General features: G+C 42.3%; 1 protein-coding gene across 12 annotated transcripts in view; it reads right to left on the bottom strand.

Moving 5' to 3' along the window:
* The window catches only part of stxbp5l (syntaxin binding protein 5-like), a 206,221-nt gene that overhangs the window by 94,289 nt on the left and 93,968 nt on the right, over positions 1 to 17,964 (bottom strand). For all 12 annotated transcript variants that reach the window (XM_036139550.1, XM_036139553.1, XM_036139551.1 and 9 more), the window contains exons 3-4: positions 9,850 to 9,931; positions 1,255 to 1,355 (exon numbers count right to left, since the gene is read on the bottom strand). In XM_036139550.1, the coding sequence (XP_035995443.1) occupies positions 1,255 to 1,355; positions 9,850 to 9,931 (183 nt within the window). The remainder of the gene's footprint in view (positions 1 to 1,254; positions 1,356 to 9,849; positions 9,932 to 17,964) is intronic.

Below are 17,964 nucleotides of genomic sequence, written 5' to 3'. Positions count from 1 at the left end.
CAAAGTCCCGACTATTCCTGTCTTTGGCTTTCTCTCTATCCTTATGGTTGAAATCTTGATTCATTCTTGCATTGGATTGCATTGTGTTTCTGGTTTGTACTCTCTACTAGTTTCTGTGTTATTGTTTACCTGATTTCCTCCGTATTCTGTAAATTATTCAGTTTCCCTAAGAAATTCCGTCTTGTCACAGTTGTAGTCCCTCAGTTAATCACCTACCAGGTTGCTATGGTGCTGTTATTTCACCCTGCATAAAAACAGTCTTCCATGGTCTCTTTAGCTCTCGGTCAGATTGTCAGTCTATGCCAATCAAACTCTTCTTGATCCTGGATTGCGCCTGGTGTTTGGCCTAGCATGTAGCCTAGCGTTTAGCTTTACATCATTTAATCAAGAACAAAGTACTGTGAGTCACGGTAAAAGAGTTGTTTACTTCAATCAAGTCATGAAAAGGGTTCAGCCCTTATTAACTAATCAGTTAGGAATCTGAAGTTTTCTGGTATTTTGGTATCACAGGCACAGCCTTATATCTTGGGAAAAAGTGATACAGCAGTAAAATACTATCTTTATTACACCCATGACCCTTAAGAGATATCTGGCATAAAAACATCTGAAAAGAAAGTGCTACAGGAACTTTAGGGCAAAACTTTGCTCCTCTGTAGGAGGAAAAAAACAGTTCTGCCTATCAAACTGTAAAAAAAGTCTCTGGCAGTACACCTACCTTTACAAAGTTGCACATTTGACCCATAATAACATAAGATTGAAGGCATGCCCCACCATGCACAGAATGACCAGGCTGCCATAACCAATATCTATTTTATTTGCTCTTCAAGCTCTTCTACAAAAATGTACTGTGGAACACTCAGGAAAAAAATAAACTGGTTTTATGAAGTTTATGGGTTAAAGTGCAGAAAGATCTCTAGGGTTTTAGCACATTACCACAGAAGGTGTAAGGGCCATGTCTCTCACAGAATCCTAACTAAAATCATTCATTTGACCACAGCAGCAAGACTGGTAGAATATTCTTCTGGTACAGCATGATAGGTAAGGACAGGTCAGCTGTGTAATGGGAGTCATAGATCAGTAGAGGTCTTTGGTCACTGAGCTGGATTTTTTTTCAAACGATGTGAAAAGAATCCAAATCTGGAGACAGGTGAATTCCCTTTTCACAAGTGTAAGGTGTGGAGTTTGTGTTCATTCAATCTTGGTGAATATCTGTGCAGATCAGATGTCTGTCGATCAAGTGCAATTGTTGCATACCTCTCTCTGTTGAATTTGAGTGAATGCAAGACAGCCGGTCGTCTCTGGCGTAGATTCCACAAGTGTAGTGTGTCGTCTGCACAGGCTGTAACCAGAGCCCCCTAAAGGACAAGGAAAAGAGATTTTAGCAGATAATGTGTGCTCAAGCAGAGCGAGTCTCTTGACTTATGGATTAAAGGGATAATTTGGTTTGCTTGATGTTCTGTTAGACATTATGAGTAATCATTTAATTATCTGTAGAAGAGAAGATGCTACATTGATGTGACTTTTTTTTTTTAGAAAACTGAAGAACTCATTAGAACAGTCGAGTCCTGTAGCCAGAGGGACACCCCGTTTTAGCCAGTTTTATAAATTTAACCTACAATTGAAAAATGTTTGTATCTGTGGGATACTATGCTATGTCAGCAACTAACAAACTTCTACACTTTTAAAAGAGTTTGTTGTTAAAGGATCAATGAGTAATACATTTACTATAAAATTAACCCAAATCATTCACTATTGGATCGAGTAACATTCTCTATAAAAAGTCAACCCTCTTCATCAACAATGTCTTAGTCAAGTTTTTCACCTTACAAAATTAGAGGTACGTTCCGAAAACTACTTCAGTGCAGAGTGTTCCAATTTGAAACACTAGGTGTCATTATTACTTATTGCTCCTTTAAATTTGCTTGCATTTTCTTGAACAAGGTCGAGTGCCCATGCAAAGTTAAGTTGGTTGTGGTAGCTGATTGTTTCTTTGTCGGTATATTTTCCTAACAACTATTAGACATTTAAAAGTACAGAATGTAGAATCCTTTATACCGCCGCACAAATGACCACCTGGTGAAAGGTCCAGATGTTTATGCCACTCTTGGGGACTTGAAAAGTATTAAAGAGTCCCAGCTGATGAGGTGGATTAATACAGCAGGCATCATCAACAATCACAAGTGTTTGTAGCACCAAAGATGTTGTTCGGGTGGGAAAACAGTGATCAGCTTAACATGTGAATGTGCGGGCGAGTACCAATATAACAGTGTGTCCCGTAGATATGAATTTATGTGTTCGAAATTGGTCAGCTAAAATGTGGGACTTCAACTTAGGGATGTCTTTTTTGTCTACAAACCTGCTGGAATATGACATTTGTTTATTACAGATGAGAAAACTGGTAATGATGATAACTTCACAGAGCCAAACATTAGGATATTCAAGCTATTTGTAGAGACAGTACAGTATGATTGCTTGATTGAATGTCTGGTTATCAGCATTATTTTCCCTTTTAGAATTAGGGGAAAAAAAAGGAAAATAACTGTCTTTGAAATTGTTGTTATTATAGGTGGTTCGAAACTTTTAGGAGTTCCTTCAAAATTGGAGATCAGGTTGTTCAACCTGCAATGTAAATACTAGTGAATCAGACAAAGAAATATTCATTGAAATGACATTAATTTAGATCATCAAGTGTTGTGTTCTGAGTTGTGATAAACTGAACTGTATGACATTGAAGCTGAAATTCAATAAAGCAAATACACAAATTACCCTGATATCAAGTTCCAATAAAGCTGCCAAATAATAAAAACTGGCGATTGCCACAGTGAAAACCAAATTTGCCTTTATGAAGATTTTTATCTGTTGCAGCCGTGTTGAAAAGTACAAAATGCAGAGTCATACATTGTTATTAGTTTGCTTTGCCAAATAGCAGTAAGCCAGGTTGATAATCATATCAGTTATGAAGTCCTGCTGGCTTTCAAACTTGGAACTGGATCAGATTTTAAGATGCTTTGGATGTCATTCAAGTTCCAACCTCACAGGTAAATGCAGCATGGCATAGATAGCCAGCAGCAACGGATTCTCCACCTTAGTTTAAAAATGCAATTTTCCCCAATAGACCCTTTTTGCAAATTTAACCAATAACAACTAGCACATTTTAAGACCAATGCCTCTAGTCTTTTTAAGATCATACAACCTGCAATAAGAAATGTTTCAAACAATACAGGGGGTTGTCTCCACACAGTTTGATCACAGTTTGCATTGCCCAAGAGTTGTGTGAATGAGAGGGTAGTAGCAGCATAGACAGTGTGCAAACAGATTCTCTTCAACCCGCAGTAGTCAGATACCCAGCACGACTCTAAGTCCTGTCAGCTACAGAAATAATCAAATAACTCTGCAGGCAACTGACTTTTTAGAAAGAACAAAAATAACCAGAAAATGTATTTGATTTTTCAGGAAAAGGTTAAAGCTAGTATAAATGTGTTCACCCGCTCTACAGTTTAGAAGCACGGAGGCAAAGAGGAGACTTTGTTTTGTAAGTTTCCATAATCAGTCTGTGGTAGAAAGAAGAAATGTTTTAACCGCAGTCTGTTGGGTCTGCATCATTGATCAAAGAAACCTAACAAATGGATAAAAAAAAGGCTTGCTTTTTCATTGGTACTGCTCCACATTCCCTGGTTCCAGTTATAGAAATAAGTGTGGTGTCCATGCGGCTCAACATAATGGACCACTCAACATGCCACATCCTTCAGCTTCAACAAGAACAGGTAACACCTTTCTGCATTGATAGCCTTTTCAATCCCTTTTTCAGGAGCGCATAATCTGGTTTCCCTTTTCTTTGATTTTTTTTTTTGTTCTTTTCTTTGGTGATCATATACAGCATGTTACATTTGTAATCACAACCACCATAATGAAATTTCCCTTTGGGAGTCGACATGGTTCTGTCTGACTTCACTGCTTCCAAGCGGGATTAAAAAAAAAAGAAAGAAGAAAAATCAGCAAAGTTAGGCCAGCAATCATTTACAGTGGCTGCACTAAATGAAGAAGTGAAGTGACGCATTATCTTGGTGAAATTATGGCGTCAGCCCAACATCTGAAGAAAATTGCGATAACAGTTGAATTCCCACTGAGCCTGTGCTAGCAGAGCTTCGCTTTAAAGACTGGAGCCCAGGGAGAATTAGTTTTAGATTACAAACCTAATCATGGGATTAAAGACTGTAATGTTGCATTGACTGCTTCTAACTGATTTCCATATTGGTGACATTTTGCACTAACTCTCCATATCCATCACTTTATAAAAAGCAGGAAAGATGTTTAAAAAATGATTTATTAAAGTTGTTTTCAAGAAAATTATCTACACATTTGCTTAAATAATTAGATTCATTAAAAGTCCCAGTAGAAGCACACAAGCACTGATCTGAAGCACCAAATAAAAAAGGAAGAATAGCACTTTTCCACCAGGTGTCTCTACAGAAATGTTGTATGTAGCTCATCCAATGTTGTATCAGAGTTTTGGGGGTTGTTGGATCTGAAGAGTTTTTAGCCATTTGATAAAAATTACTTGTTTCTATAATTGTCCCTTACCAACAGCTTTCTATTCAGTGTGACTCCTTTTCTTCTCTACATCTCATGTAATTGCACCCCTGGGGATGGATTAAAGCTGTTTTGCATTGGAGGAATTAGTAATTTCCAATTAAGCTAAAATAGATTTCCCAAATGGATGCGCAAACTTTTAGAGAGAAAATATTTTTCAAGGGGAATTATTCCAATAGTTGGGGGTCTGCAAGGCATCTACCTTTTAGTGCTTTGTATAATAGCTATTCTTGAAATGATATTGCTGTGTGTATTTTGAATCATCCAAGCCATGGCAACTACAAAAGGTTTAAAGTGAAGGCAACCAGACTTTCATTAACTAAATGAAAGCCCATCCACCTTGAAGCATTCCATGTCAGCCCCTGAGTCAATAGAGTTTATTGTTTGGATTGAGTTGTTTGCTTGTTCCTGATTAGACAGCTTGTGTCATTTATAAAATGTATATCCAATTCAGAACACATTTGGGAAAATATGGAATGTATGTAGACTTTACATTGTCAACACAACATACTGGCTTGTGTTTTGATGTTAAAAATCACTCAAATTCCTTTTTGGAAAAATATCTTTTAATATACATTTTTTTCTGATGTTTATCCAATATGTTGACTTCCAATCATTCCCTGTCTCAATGCATTTATTTAGCATACTAAAAACTAATCTTTGAAATGTTCCTGTCAGCCACAATTACAGTATGCAAAGGTGACAAGTGGAATATGAAAGAAGGTGCCACGCCACCTTATAAAGAAAATATGACAGTCAGGAGAACTGAAAAACATGAGCAGCTGACAGGGTACAATCTACTTGGTTATCAGTGTATAATTATTGTGATGGCAACTAAAAAGAAAGGTGAGCAGGTACATGCCATTGTACATGTATGTTTGCAGCAACATTATGATGAAAAGCAGAACCCACAGTAAGCATTGAAGCAAAACCATTAGTATTGCATTTCGGAAAGATTTTCTATGTATCCCCAATACATGTAGCAACACACTCATATGATTACAAAAAACGTGATCTATCTTCAGGGCCAGACTGTTTATTTTGTGATTATTGTTGTTTTGTTTTACCAAATTGATTCCAATGCAAGGTTGTATGCTAGTGAGAGATAAAAAGGTCAATGGTTTCTGTTTAAAAGACAGGATGCACTTTTTAGGGTTTGTACAACCTAAAGCAATACGTCAGTACACATCTCTGCTTGTACAGAACCCAAAATGAGAATGCATGTTAACAAATAAGTGTCGTTGCAAGCCACACGCAGAACTAAAAACGGACTGTGACAGCTTTGTAGTCAGTTAGGCTGTCAAATAAAGGAAAATTTATGACCAGTGATCACTGTAAGACCCTATACAGGTGCACCTGAAGCATTTGTATATTATATGTATATATTGTCAACAAACAGAATGTGGCCAGAAATTCCTACCAGACACTGAGTGTGTTTTAACAAGTTTATTCAAACAAGAAAAATCTGGTGAAAGTCAGAGAAACATAGACACAAGGGGGATCCACCTGGACACCCTCATCAGAGAACACAAGTGTTATGAAAGTGGACACTCACTTTGGAGAACTATGGAATGTGGACAGGAGGGGGATCCATCTGGATGCTCTTGTTAAAGAATGCAGGATCAGGAACATGAACATGAACACAGTCTATAAGCCAAAGATTGATGTATCATCAGACCTGTGCTGTTAGGTGTTGGACACCTGGGTGAGAAGAGGGGCAGGGCTGTTGAGCAATCATCACCTGGTAGTGAGTTATATCCCGTGGTAGTGAGTTGTGTCCTGCGGCTGCAAGACAAACTTGGGTAACCCAAACGAGTGGTGAGGGTAAACTAGGAATGTCTGACCAAGAAACCTGTCCAAGTGATCTTAAGTTCATACCTCTGGAAGAATTTATCTCATGTGTCAGGTTTGTTGCGGTTGAGGCAGGACTGAAGCCTCAACTAACAAAAACAAAACAAAATTGAAAGAACAAGCTTAAAGAGGACATTAAAGAGGTCGCCGTGAAGACATCCAGACAAAGCAGAAAGTTCTTGATGGCAGCCGTGAGGTCATCCTGACGAAGAAGGGGTTCAAGATGGTGGCTGTGAGGTCATCCTGATGAGAGAGAAAGTTCAGGAGGGCGGCCGTGAAGTCGTCCAGACAAGGCAGGGAATTTAGGAAGGCAGCTGTGAGGTCATCCCAATGAGCCAGACCCACGACCTGAAAACTGATGGGACAATTCACAACCTCAAAGCTGCAGGGTGGACCCATGACCTCGATCCTGCAAACCGGACCCACGACCTTGAGCAATGGCTAAGCTCTGAAGCCAGGACCCAGGTATTTGGGAACTGGAGTCCTGGAACCCAAAGCGGAACTCTGACTGGCGGCGGCCAGTCCAATGGAACCCATGGTGGAGCTCTGGAGACTAGTCACAAGACATTTTCACGGGACCCTCACACAGAGGAGCAGGATCAGAGCTTCCCACTGGACCCTTGAAAACAGGAACAGGACCTGAGGCATCCTCAGCGACAGGAACAGGATCATGGGTGTTCTCAGGCAAAATAGGACCAGCAACGTTCTCAGGCAATGCAGGCCCACAGATGTCCTCAGGCAAGATAGTGTCACTGAAGACCACATACGAGATGGGGGTCAGCTAGCAAGTACTGTGTGTGTGTGTGTGTGGGGGGGGGGGGGGGGGGGCTACAGCATCTGTGGTTGTGAAAGCTAAAACAGGGGCATGACAGTAATTCATCTGCCATTCCCCTATAACAAAGAAAGGATTCCTGGCTCAATGGGTGCTTCTGGGATTGTTTGTATCTCTGCTTTGTCTTCTCTAACCTCGAGGCAGATGACAGTTCACACTGAGCTTGGTTCTGCTGGAGGTTTTCCTTCCTGTTAAAGGGAAGTTTTCCTCTCCATTGTTGCTTCATGCTTGCTCAGTATGAGGGATTGCTGCAAAGCCATCGACAATACAGACTACTGTCCTCTGTGGCTCTGCGCTCTTTCAGGAGGAGTGAATGCTGCTTGGTCAAGACTCGATGCAACCTACTGGGTTTCCTTAGATGAAAAACCTTTTTGACCAAGCTGTCTTGTATTATTTGACTTTGTAAAGTGCCTTGAGATGGCATGTGTTGTGAACTGGTACCATATAAATAACATTGAACTGAATTGAATACTCACTTCCACAAACTTAGTACACATTTGAGTGCATTGACTATTACATACAAATCAATTCCACATACAAAGTCAGTACCTGTCACAGAACGCACAAACCTCTTTCTCTTAGCCCATCCACCTCCATTTGCCACAGACACATAACAAGTAGGCCAGTGAGTGATGAAGAAGTGGGCCGAATGAGCCAGCAGGCTTAGAAAAAAAAATACACAGTACAAAGACTGTAAGGTCAAAAGGAGGGGTGAGGAATGAAAGAGAAGATAGAGGAGATATAATTTTATGTTCAAGACCTGCAATCTGGTATCTGATCTTTACGGAACATGAGGGTCGCTTTTGTCCTTAATACACCTACAGTATTTTGTTAACATGGAAAAAAAATACATCAAAATGGTCTAAAGTCCTAAAAAGGATCTACTTGACTCATAACATCTCCAAAAGTCAGAACATACATTACAGGTCTGTCCGCAGGATAAGTAAAAAAAAAACAACAACTTCTAGACACAGAAACAGAAGACTATTCTGCATTGGAGCAAATATTAAAACTGATCTCTTCAGCAGGCTAGTCCATTGTACACAAATAAGACATAGCATTATGACTACTCACAGGGCAAGTGAGTAACACTGATCATCTTCATCATTGCACTTGCTAGTGGAAAGGATTTATTGGGTAACAATTTAGTATTTTGTCATCAGAGTCGATATGGTAAAAGGAGGTTGAAATATCCAACAAAAGAATTGGAGGACAACATTGTGAATGCCAGACACTTGGGTTCAAAACATTTCTAATTGCCACTGCAGACAATGAATAGTCTGCAATGGTCCACTGATGCATCTGGAAAATAAATTTCAGGAGCATAATGTACCCTGCCATGAAGCAAAAATTATTCAGTGGTGGTTTGAGGAGCACAATAGTGACTTTTAGGTGTTGACCTGGCCTACAAATTCCACTGACTATATTAAGCTTCAGTTGGATGTACTTAATAAACAAACTGAGAGGATTCGAAGCATCTACCGCTAGCATCTTGGTACCAGATCTTCAAAGCTCTATGGAGTCCTAGTGGTCATAATGCAATGCCTGATTGGTGCACATTACTTCAAAATATGTTTCTTTCCAGAAAAAAGTTAAATAAAAGGCTGTAAGAAAAACACATTAACATAGTTTAACTAGTTGTTACTAATTTACTGTCAGACACAATGGGACGCATCAATGTAACCAGCTCACCTGTAGAACATTTTTATGAATTAAATAGTAAATGGCATGTACTTTTATAGCACTTTGATTGTATAATCAACACTTATTTAAAATCAAGACTTTATCAACTTGAATGAGAACAAGGCTGACTTTATTTTAAATTCCTGATAGCATGTGTTGCGGTCAAACTATTGGTTTGAGCATTGCTGGGTCAGCGCATCGAGCCAGCAGTTCAAACTGATAAAGCTCTGGCCCACTGAGCTCCACAAAGCCTCCCTCAACCTCCATTGACAGGGTGAGGGAATCCTCCACCTCAAAAGACTGAACTGTGGCATAACTACCAGCGTCACCCTGCTCACTCTCCATGATTCAATATGGCAACTCATCAAGCTAGATGCTACTTTCCCCCCATCTCAAACCCCCCCCACATCGGTGGAATTTCGCAAATATGTCAGTTGGCAGGATTATACTTTTACATGAGGGTGAGTTACACTTTAATGAAAGGCATGAGATGCTTTACTACATATTAATCCTTTGCTTTTTATCAAACCCATCTGGAGTGTTTACTGACAAAGAGCTAAATCTTTGTCTAGTCTGATCAAAGAGCAAAATCCCAGTTAATTCTCAGTAGAGTTAAAAAACGAGTTGTTTCCGACATAACTTTCATAGTTTTCACTGTTTGGCATATAGCTGGCATTTAACGGTTGTTATGCATTTTTTTTAACATCCCTTACCATTCTGCTCACTGTAAATGCTGGAAAAATTCATATGGTCCTCATCCAGCCTAGTGGGCCGTGAATAAGACAAATGGCACTTACCTCATATTTATGCCCTAGAGAATGCTTTTTTTTTTTAAAGTAACTAAACTCAAAAATCACAGCATTGTGAATGTGTTTCCATAGAGTCAGGCTTACCTCATTGATGAGAAACTGAAGCTGAAGAACAGCTGCTCCGCTCTCATGTTGACAGTAGCAGTCCACCCCTGGTCGGCCTAGTCTGATGGCATCAGAGTCAAGGAAGACTATATGTCGTAAGATTACTGTATTATCCGGGACTCCAATGAAGCGGCCTGATGCAGCACTTCTACAAACGAAAAGACTAAATCATCTTGACTGAGTATAGCACAACAACATATCAATCCTTGAATGTAGATTGTGATAAATATCCCTGCAGTGGCCCACTGTAACGCGTTGACAGAATGTTGTTGCCTAGAAGTTACACTCACTCTATATACTTTTTATCATAAAACTCAACAAATGAAAAAAAATAGGTGAAATTTCCAGATTGTTGGATAATAATTAACTTCTGAGAGAAAACGCATGCAGAGATAATAATCTTTTGACAGTTCTTCGTTGCCAGCTGATCCTCTTTGCCAAAGTTCCCACTTTTTTTTCTTTTCTTAGTGGAGATGTTCTTTAGACTTTATTGTCCAGTGATTCTGCAGGAGTCCATTGCAAACAATAGTCTGAGAAAAAAACACATTTTATCATGAGAAGATAATCTAGGCCATATAGAAACCTGAGCCTCATCTATTAGCTCGGGGGGTTGGGGATGTCTCAGACGCATTAATTCAGAATGGGAAAATACATCAACCTGTGACGTATGTTACAAGGGAAATATCATAGTATGATGCATGGTAACTTTTACAACACCTGCTCTCTGCGTGCTCCCTCTTTCTGTAGCACTGAGAACATATCAAATTTGAGACATTCTTTTAGTTTATAACTCAAATGCAATTCCCTTTTATCTGTACACTCCTGCAACTTAGAAACATGTAGTTTTATAAGTTTTAGTCTGAGTGTTAGAACTACTTGACTTTCTGAGATTTTATTTGATATTGAGCAGCACCACAAATTTTGCTGTAAGCTTCATTGTCACTGTAGACTTTGTAGTATTTTCCAGATACGAGAAAGACGTTAACAGATGTCTTGTTTTTCTATTTCCAACTTCTCTTTCACAAAAGCTGAAACAGAACGGACAAGTCTAACGGTAGTTTAAATTTCCAAAACATTTTCTGAGGTACACCAAAACGTTAACTGTCAAATTCATGTTGAACAGCGTATTATTCATTTTATTCTTAAAATCACTTTGAAGGCATGTGTTTTTCCTTGGGAACGAAAAGAATCCCTAACATTATCTATTATAGTTGCGCAGTGAAGAAAAACCAGAATTGGTTGAAAGAGCAAAGAGAAAAAAGAGCAGCACCATGTCCCTCTGTGTCACACCCTGCAACAATAAAGGTACACTTTGTTCCTGTCATTCAGGCAATTTTAGTCCGTGCATTGAAAAGGTCCTTTAATTTAAGAAAATAAGGGTTAAACAGTGTGCTTTTGAAGCTGTGATTCATCCCTGTTTAACATTACAGCTGCAAAGATAATGGTGCCATCAACAACGGGCTGCTTCTGAAACCTTTGAGTGAAATAGATAGAACTGGAATAATGTTGAATCCTCTATAGAGGTTTAGAGCTGATGTCTTGGTTGTTTAGTTGTCCAATTCCACCTTTATAGCTTGAACTTGTAGTGTATTTTATTTGAGAGACAAACACAAAGTTGCACATACAACTGTGGAACAAAGCTGATAAATAAGAATCTGAAAAGTGTGGTGCGTCTTTGTATTCTGAACCCCTTTTCTCTGACTACCCTAAATTAGATCACGAGAAACCAATTGTTCCTAGTATAGATAAAATACTTTGATACAAACCAGTTTGCAACTTAAAAAAATATCATCCAAAATCGTGTTACAATTTGTTGCATGGTTGTGTCATTGACACAAAATGCTGTGTTGCTAATTTTATTATCATAACTATTATTATATAGCAGGCCTTAGACATTATAAGAAGCATAATTGAAACTTTCCATGCATAGCAGTGTTTTTCTTATCAATCTTCATTTTAATTATTTTCCAAAAAATGTCCTGCTTTGTCAAATCATGTCCTAAAACAATATAAGGATGCTACCCTTATTGACTGATTATCAAAAACTGCTTTTGAGGAAGAAGTAAACCTGCATTCAGTTTACCCTGTAAACAGCAACAGATACTAGGAAAAGTTCTCAATTTCTCAACAAACATATTTTAAAACAGGTGGAAATCAGCAGGAGGAGGAAAATAACATGGCAACATGGCCTCTTGGATCTCACTCAAGAGCTGCTACACAGAAACTACTCATTCATGACAGTTTGTAATGGTACCAAAATTGTTAGTCAACCATGATATAAGAATTACTTTTACTACTTTCTGCTATGTTTATTTTTGCAGTTCACTGTACTTCTATCATTTAATCACTGAAACCATAAAAATATTTTTGAATACGTGAATAAATATGTATTGTGCTGATTAAAATCTTAATTTGCCTTTTCTTAATCTGATTGAGAATTGTTTTTTTTATTTTTTGGACGCAACCCACACACTTAACTATGGCGCTCAGTCCACTAGTGTATTTTTCTTATAATGTGAAGGCAAATCAAGGAAATAAGCACGCTTTTTAAAAATGTGAGATCTATCGCTAAGTGTCATCATTACAACAAAGAAAATAAGGACCAAAAAAAATAATTTCCACCAACACAAAAGTATTGATTGGCTCCTCACTTTGACAAGCTGCACGGTGCCCTTTTAATTTTGCTGTTAATAATATGTTGGCAATCATCAATCTTTCTCTATTTATAAATAAATCTAAATTGTTTTCTCAATTTATGAGCAGAACAGATTTATTAGTTTGTGTCCTGGTATTTCATGAGCATATGAACTGTTATGTTCTATTACAAAACATGCTGAATGATGTGACTGGTCGACTCGCGCTCCCTTTTTCCCCCAAAGACAGTTCTGTCACCCTTGTTTAACGTCACTGGATACCCATTACATTACACCTTGCAAACAGCTCAAGGCAAGGTGATTGCCTGAGCTGTAATCAAATATAAGCTCACTTGACTGAATAGCTGAAAATGTATAATTTGTATTAAAATAAACCTTGCACAACAAAATGTTTACCATTAAATGAAAGCATGCATAAAAGAAAGTCAGATTTAATTGGCACCAGAAGAAAATATAACCGTTTTGGAAATGAGTTTCAATGCTGGTGCAGTTTAAACATTACATTTATCTCAATATATAGAGTGATAAACCTAACCCTTCGTTACAATTAGAAATCTCAATCTATGATGTAATGCAGCACATTATATGCTGTGAAGACAACGGGCCAGAAACCTCCAGTTTTCCAGATGGATGTATCACATCTCCAGCAGCAGCACCCATGGACTCGGATATGTTGAACGAAACAAAAGATTTTCCTCGACCATTCGAGGTTCAAAATACAGCCTGCAATCTTAGGTTACAGTCAGGATTCATGGCCTTGGTGGGTGTGTCCCAGGAGACGGAGCGATGATCCGGTGATTAAAAGGTCAGTGGTTTGATCTCCGACTGATCGGTGCGCATGAAGATGTGTCCTTGGGCAAGATAATGATGTGCTCAACAGAGAGATGGGGAGAGAGATAGGGAGTTTCTGTGTGTCACAGAGAAGAGAGGTGCTTGTGTAAAAGCTTCTTATGAATGCGGACTCCTCGTCTTAAAGTAAGAAATCAGTGATTTGTTATCTGATAACCTCCTTCGCCTGCAAACACAGTTTTCCACCTCGCATCAATCAGTAATCTATTGGCTGGCTTGCATCTCTTTTAAACCAGGTTCCATAAAATTTATTGCATACCATTATGTGAGTAGTGGTTACATTTTGCACATTTATTTTATAGACTTTTATTATTTCCCATGTTACATGTAGAAATGTATCAAATATCTAATTGCTGCATCGAAATTATCCAATTTATGGATGTTAGACCTTCTGAAGCAGATAGTAAACAGTCTGCCGATGACATTGTCTAAAAATGGTGCCCTTGAAAATTGAAGGTTGTTGCATGATAGCGAAAGCGTCTGTATTTCTCTACTGGCACAAAAAATCTGTGTTATAGGCTGAGTCTGCAGCACAGCTGTTGCTCAAGCGAGGACAGCTGAAATAATGGTCAAAGGTGTTAGAGGCAGACACACGCACATGCATTGCACATCTCTATTTGCTCTATTCCCATCACATAATAGAGCCTTATGCATGGTTTTGTGGAAGGGGATGATTCATCATAAAACATAAAGCCAAACCTTCAGCAGGACCTGCTATGAATTTTTAAACAGATCTCTGTTACCATTTTGGCCAAAGACTAATTAGATGATGTCATGTTAGGTTTAAGGTGTCGGGCCCACATGCAGAATCACACTCGGTTACACAGGTATAAGTTAAGAATTTTATTCACTCGAGAGGTTCAGACAGCAGAACCAGTCTGCGGACGGGAGGATTACTCAGAGACAGTGGGACGGTCTGGGGAACGAGGAGACGGCTCGGGCAGGCTCGGGAACGGGGAACCGGATCGTTCTAGGAGTAAGGTAAGTGGTTAGTGCTAGCATAGGCTAACAGAGATGACTACAGAGCGTAAGCTTACCACAAGGTGCGAGAGTACGCGGCCGGGAGGGTTGTGTGTGTAAGGACTCAGCTTGATGTTGATGGCAGGTGTTCGGGTTGCCGTTGAGCGGGGCGAGGAGGTCCGAGCAGCACCGTGGCACCGGGATCCTGAACAGCGAGGGGAACCGGAGGTCGTAGGAGTGAGCCTTGGGTCCGGGCTCGACTCGGGAGGAGGTCGAGGGAACAGATGAGTCACGAAGGGGATCTTGGAGCTCGAGAAGGTAACCTTTAGGGAAACACAGAGACAAAGCTTTAGCATCGAGGGAAGAACTGGCGAGAGGTCGTGGCTGCTGAAGCATACCGCAACGAAAACACTCTGGCGTCCTCTCGCTGTTCGAACGCTGTTCTTGTAGTCAGTCGGGTGCTGCTGGATGAGTCGCAGGTGTGCGTCTCCGCCCACCAGTCAACCACGAACACCTGTGAAGGGAAAATAGCAGGACTGGCCGGGAGCTGCACAGCCCTGCTGTCTGAGTCCTGACACCACCCCCCCCTCAAGGATCGCCACCTGGCGATTCCGAGGATGACGAGGAGGGACGGGAGGAACGGAAGGAGTCGATAAGAGACTGATCCGGGATGGAAGAGCCGGCGAGCCATGTCCGATCCTCGGGACCGCGGCCAACCCAGTCCACGAGGTATTGAAACCCCTTACCACGCCGACGGGAGGTCACGATCCGCTGGATGCGGCGCCCATGATGGTCCTGGGCGGGTGGAGGGGGTTCGGCCGGAGGGCACAAGGAGCTGGAGACGACGGGCTTGATTTGAGAGACGTGGAACGTTGGATGAACTCGGGAGTGAGATGGGAGACGGAGACGGACAGTTGTCGGGCTGACAATGGAGATGATCTCGTAAGGGCCGGTGAAACGTGGGGACAGCTTCTTGGAGGCTGCTCGGGAGGGGAGGTCTCGGGTGGAAAGCCAGACTCGCTGACCGGGATGGTAACTGGGGGCAGGGACGCGCCTCCGGTCAGCGAATCGGCGATTGGTCTCGGCAGTGTTCTTGAGGGCTTGGATGGTCTGGTTCCAATACTGCTTACAACGGGCGATATGGTCCTTTACTGAGGGGACTGTGATACGTGAGTTGTCTTCTGGGAGTAGAGGAGGCTGATAACCTAAAGACACTTCAAAGGGGGATAAACCAGTGGCTGAGGAAACATGGCTATTGTGCGCATATTCGACCCAAGGGAGGAACTTACTCCAGTCAGTTGGGTTCTGAGAAGTGAGACAACGGAGGGCGGTTTCCAGCTCCTGGTTCAGACGTTCTGTCTGACCGTTGGTCTGTGGGTGATAACCGGAGGTTAAAGTATACCGGGCACCCAGGGCCACGGCAAACTCCCTCCACACACGAGAAACAAACTGTGGACCACGGTCAGACAGAACCTCCTGCGGAATTCCGTGGAGGCGGAGAACGTGTCTGACCAGGAGCTGGGCCGTTTGAAGTGCTGAGGGAAGCTTTCGGAGTGGGATTAGGTGACAGGCTTTAGAAAAACGGTCGATTATAGTGAGAATGGTTGTCATTCCTTGGGACGGGGGAAGACCGGTGACAAAGTCCAGGGCTATGTGGGACCAGGGGCGCTCAGGTATGGGTAAGGGCTGTAGGAGACCCGCAGGCGGTCGGTTAGATGGCTTGTTCTGTGCACATACGGGGCAAGAGAGGACAAAGGTCTTGACGTCACGGGATAAGGAGGGCCACCAAAAATGACGGGAGATGAACGTGTGGGTACGGTGGATGCCAGGGTGCGCGGAGAACTTCTCAGAGTGGGCCCACTGTAGGACTCGGGGACGGACGGAAGTGGGAACAAACAATCGGCCAGGAGGTCCGGTTCCGGGGTCAGGTTCAGTCCGCAGAGCCTGAGTAATCAAATCCTGGATCTCCCACTGGAGGGCACCAAAAACACAGGATGGAGGGATGATAGTGGCTGGTTCCTCCTCCGAGTCGGGGGGAGAGTGAAGGCGAGACAGGGCGTCTGGTTTCAGGTTCTTGGAACCGGGGCGGTATGAGATGGACAAGTTAAACCGAGAAAAGAAGAGGGACCAGCGGGCCTGCCTGGGGTTTAGCCTCCTCGCTGTTTGAATGTAGGCCAGGTTCTTATGGTCGGTCCAGACGTGAACGGGCTGCTCGGACCCCTCAAGCCAGTGGCGCCACTCCTCCAGGGCGAGCTTGATGGCGAGCAGCTCTCTGTCCCCGACGTCGTAGTTTCGTTCTGCTGGGGTTAGGCGTCGGGAGAAAAAGGCACAGGGATGTAGCTTATGGTCTGGGTCTGAATTCTGGGAAAGCACTGCTCCGACTCCCGTGTCGGAGGCGTCAATCTCAACGATGAACTGCTTCTTCGGATCGGGGTGAACAAGGACGGGGGCCTGAGAGAATCTCTTCTTGAGATCGGCGAACGCTGAGTCAGCTTGGGGATTCCATATGTAGGGTACTTTGACTGAGGTGAGGGAGTGAAGGGGAGCGGCGATCTGGCTATAACCCCGGATGAAGCGCCTGTAAAAGTTGGCGAACCCCAGGAAACGTTGGAGCTGCTTCCTGGTTTCGGGGACTGGCCATTCGAGGACTGCCTTGATCTTTTCGGGGTCCGAACGAACTCGTCCTCCTTCTAGAATTAAACCAAGGAAGGTTACTGAGGACTTGTGAAATTCACACTTTTCAGCCTTAACAAATAACTTGTTCTCAAGCAGGCGTTGGAGGACTAGGCGCACATGTTGTTGATGCTCAGAGAGGTTACGAGAATAAATAAGGATGTCGTCTAGATAGACGAACACAAACACATTTAGGAAATCTCGGAGGACGTCATTCACTAGGGCTTGGAAGACGGCAGGGGCGTTGCATAGGCCGAAAGGCATGACTCGGTACTCAAAATGACCCAAAGGGGTCTTGAAGGCTGTCTTCCACTCGTCCCCCCGGCGGACCCGCACCAAGTGGTAAGCGTTACGTAGATCTAATTTGGAAAAGACTGTAGCTGACTGAACCGGTTCAAGGGCCGAGGAGAGAAGGGGAAGGGGATACCTATTCTTCACCGTAATAGCATTAAGACCTCGATAATCAATACAGGGACGTAGAGAACCGTCCTTCTTAGAAACAAAAAAGAATCCTGCCCCTAACGGCGAGGAAGAGGTCTGGATAAGCCCGGCAGCCAGGGACTCCTTAATATACTTCTCTAGAGCCTGACGCTCCGCCTGAGAAATATTATAGAGACGGCTGGCCGGCAGCGGGGCACCCGGCAGGAGATCTATAGCGCAATCGTAGGGCCTATGCGGGGGCAAGGAGCAGGCTCGTGATTTACTGAAAACCTGCCTGAGGTCGTGATAGCACTCAGGCACCGATCTTAGGGACTCAGGATCTGCCTGAAGGGGCGGCTGCGGCGGGGCCTGACAAGAAGGGACCGCAGACTGTAAACAGACTGCATGGCAGTTAGACGACCAGGACTCCACCCGATGGTCCACCCAGTTAATGTGGGGATTGTGCTGTTGCAGCCAGGGGACGCCGAGAACCAACGGGGCGTGTTTTACGGGAAAAACAAAAAAGGAAAGCCGTTCT

This window comes from Fundulus heteroclitus, chromosome 7 (genome assembly GCF_011125445.2).
Source record: "Fundulus heteroclitus isolate FHET01 chromosome 7, MU-UCD_Fhet_4.1, whole genome shotgun sequence".
Classification (NCBI taxonomy): domain Eukaryota; kingdom Metazoa; phylum Chordata; class Actinopteri; order Cyprinodontiformes; family Fundulidae; genus Fundulus; species Fundulus heteroclitus.
Note: the sequence above shows the minus strand (reverse complement) of the source record. Positions and strands in the feature narration are given on the sequence as shown.